A 1,909-nucleotide genomic window follows, 5' to 3' on the forward strand; every position below is an offset into this window, starting at 1 on the left:
CTAGCTTTGTAGACCAGGCTGGTCTCGAACTCACAGAGATTCACCTGCCTCTGCCTCCCGAGTGCTGGGATTAAAGGCGTGCGCCACCATCGCCTGGCAGGTGAATTTTATTTAATCAAACACATCTTTACATCATTAAACATTCCAGAGCATAAACAAAAGCAACACACCTTAAAATAATATTTTACAACACCTACCCCTCGGTTTTTTATTTTTAATCTCCATCTTGTCCATCAGTTGCCAGTAGGGTGGAGCATAAGCCAACATAACTCCTAGCCTCAGAGGTCAGCGAACCTCACGTAGCTCATTAACTAATGGATGAACTTTCTCTTTTATCTACTTGTTTTTACTTTATGTGCACTGGTGTTTTGCATGCATGTGTGTCTGTGTGATGGTGTCAGATCCCCAGAAACTGGAGTTCGAGACAGCTATGAGCTGCCATGTGGGTGCTGGGAATTGAACCTGGGTCCTCTGGAAGAGCAGTCAGTGCTCTTAACTGCAGAGCCATCTCTCCAGCCCCATGAATGAAGTTTTGTTTTGTTTTGTTTTTTTCCCAGATGATTCTGGTGGGAGCCAACTCTAGTGGGTGCCTACAGCGAGACAGGGCCTCAACACACTTAGTCCAGGTTCTACTTACCATGACAAACACACACACAAAATGATGAAAGGGGTTCAGAGATGCCTCGAGGTCACGGAGCTAATTAGGTGGCAGGGTCAGAACCCCATGTTTGCTTGCTGAGAAAATGAGTAGGAGGTGGTAAAGAAGGCCCAGAGTGTTCGCCAAGGGTTCCTTTAAAAGACTAAACATGTGTGACGTGTGGCCCACAGACTCCCATCTGGGATTAACAGCTGGTTGGTTTCAGGAAAGCAGCCGGATCATGAGGGCTCTGCTTCCCCTAATGGAGTCATGCCTTGCTGGAATATTTAACATGGTGGCTTTGTGGGAAGGGTTAGGGACATGCTTGGATGGCAGGTGACAGGTGTCCACAGAGGGTGGACTTGTTGTCAGCTTGACCAGATGAAGAAATGCCTGGGGGCTCGATGGGGTGCTTCGTGGTCTTTAATCCCAGCACTCGGGAGGCAGAGGCAGGTGGATCTGTGTGTTTGAGGCCAGCCTGGTCTACAGAGCGTTCCAGCACAGCCAGAGCTACACAGAGAAACTGTGTCTTGAAAAACCAAACAACAACAAAAGGAAAGGAGGAGACCAGCGCTAGGGATGGAGATGAGAACTGGAAGTGAAGGCCCACCCACCTGACTGACTGACACAGTGCACTCCAAATCTGTCTTCTTTTTGGTGGAATTCAGGCCAGGACTTGGTTGGACCGCTGGAGCTTCCTCCTTGTTCTCTGGGTGTATCTGGGTGTTTCTGTTTTCCATCGTTCTGGAGCCAGCAAGATTCCCAAGCCAGGGGCATGAGCTGCTGTTACCAAGGAGAGATCCAGTCAAACTCCCACTTACAGGGCCCGAGACCCCATGGCTGCATCTGTGCGGCACCTGAAGCCTGGGGTGAGCAGGTCTGGACTCGGAGGAGCAGGGCCAGCCTGTCAAAAAGGAGCCTGCACTTAAGTAGGAGCCAGTCCTATGTAGCAAGAGCTCATCGGATTCTTTAATTTCCATAGTTAGCCTGAGGAAGAGGCTCAGGAAACACGCCCAAGGTCTAGAATAGGTTCGGCCGTAGGACTGCTGCAAATGCCAGATCTTGGGCTCTTTTCCCACAGCTCTGTCCTGCTCCATCCTCAAGCCGGCCTGAGCTAGCAGGAATGGAATCCTGGCCTCATCGAAACCAAGCATAGAGTGTCTTGCAGGACATCTCAGAACCTTTAAAACCCTAGTGGACACTTAAAAGCCTGCCCATTAGGAGCTGGGGTGTAGCAAAATTGTTGGTGTGCTTGCCTAGCTTACACAAGCC

The 1,909-nt window shown here is 49.9% G+C and overlaps 1 protein-coding gene across 1 annotated transcript in view; it reads right to left on the reverse strand.

Moving 5' to 3' along the window:
* The window catches only part of Spata21 (spermatogenesis associated 21), a 24,063-nt gene extending 22,686 nt beyond the window's left edge, over window positions 1-1,377 (reverse strand). The window contains exon 1 of the mRNA XM_013348355.1: window positions 1,252-1,377. Coding sequence (XP_013203809.1) covers window positions 1,252-1,377 — 126 coding nt within the window. The remainder of the gene's footprint in view (window positions 1-1,251) is intronic.
* Window positions 1,378-1,909: the final 532 nt, after the last annotated feature.

The sequence above is a fragment of the Microtus ochrogaster genome, chromosome 10, assembly GCF_000317375.1.
Source record: "Microtus ochrogaster isolate Prairie Vole_2 chromosome 10, MicOch1.0, whole genome shotgun sequence".
Taxonomy (NCBI): Eukaryota; Metazoa; Chordata; class Mammalia; order Rodentia; family Cricetidae; genus Microtus; species Microtus ochrogaster.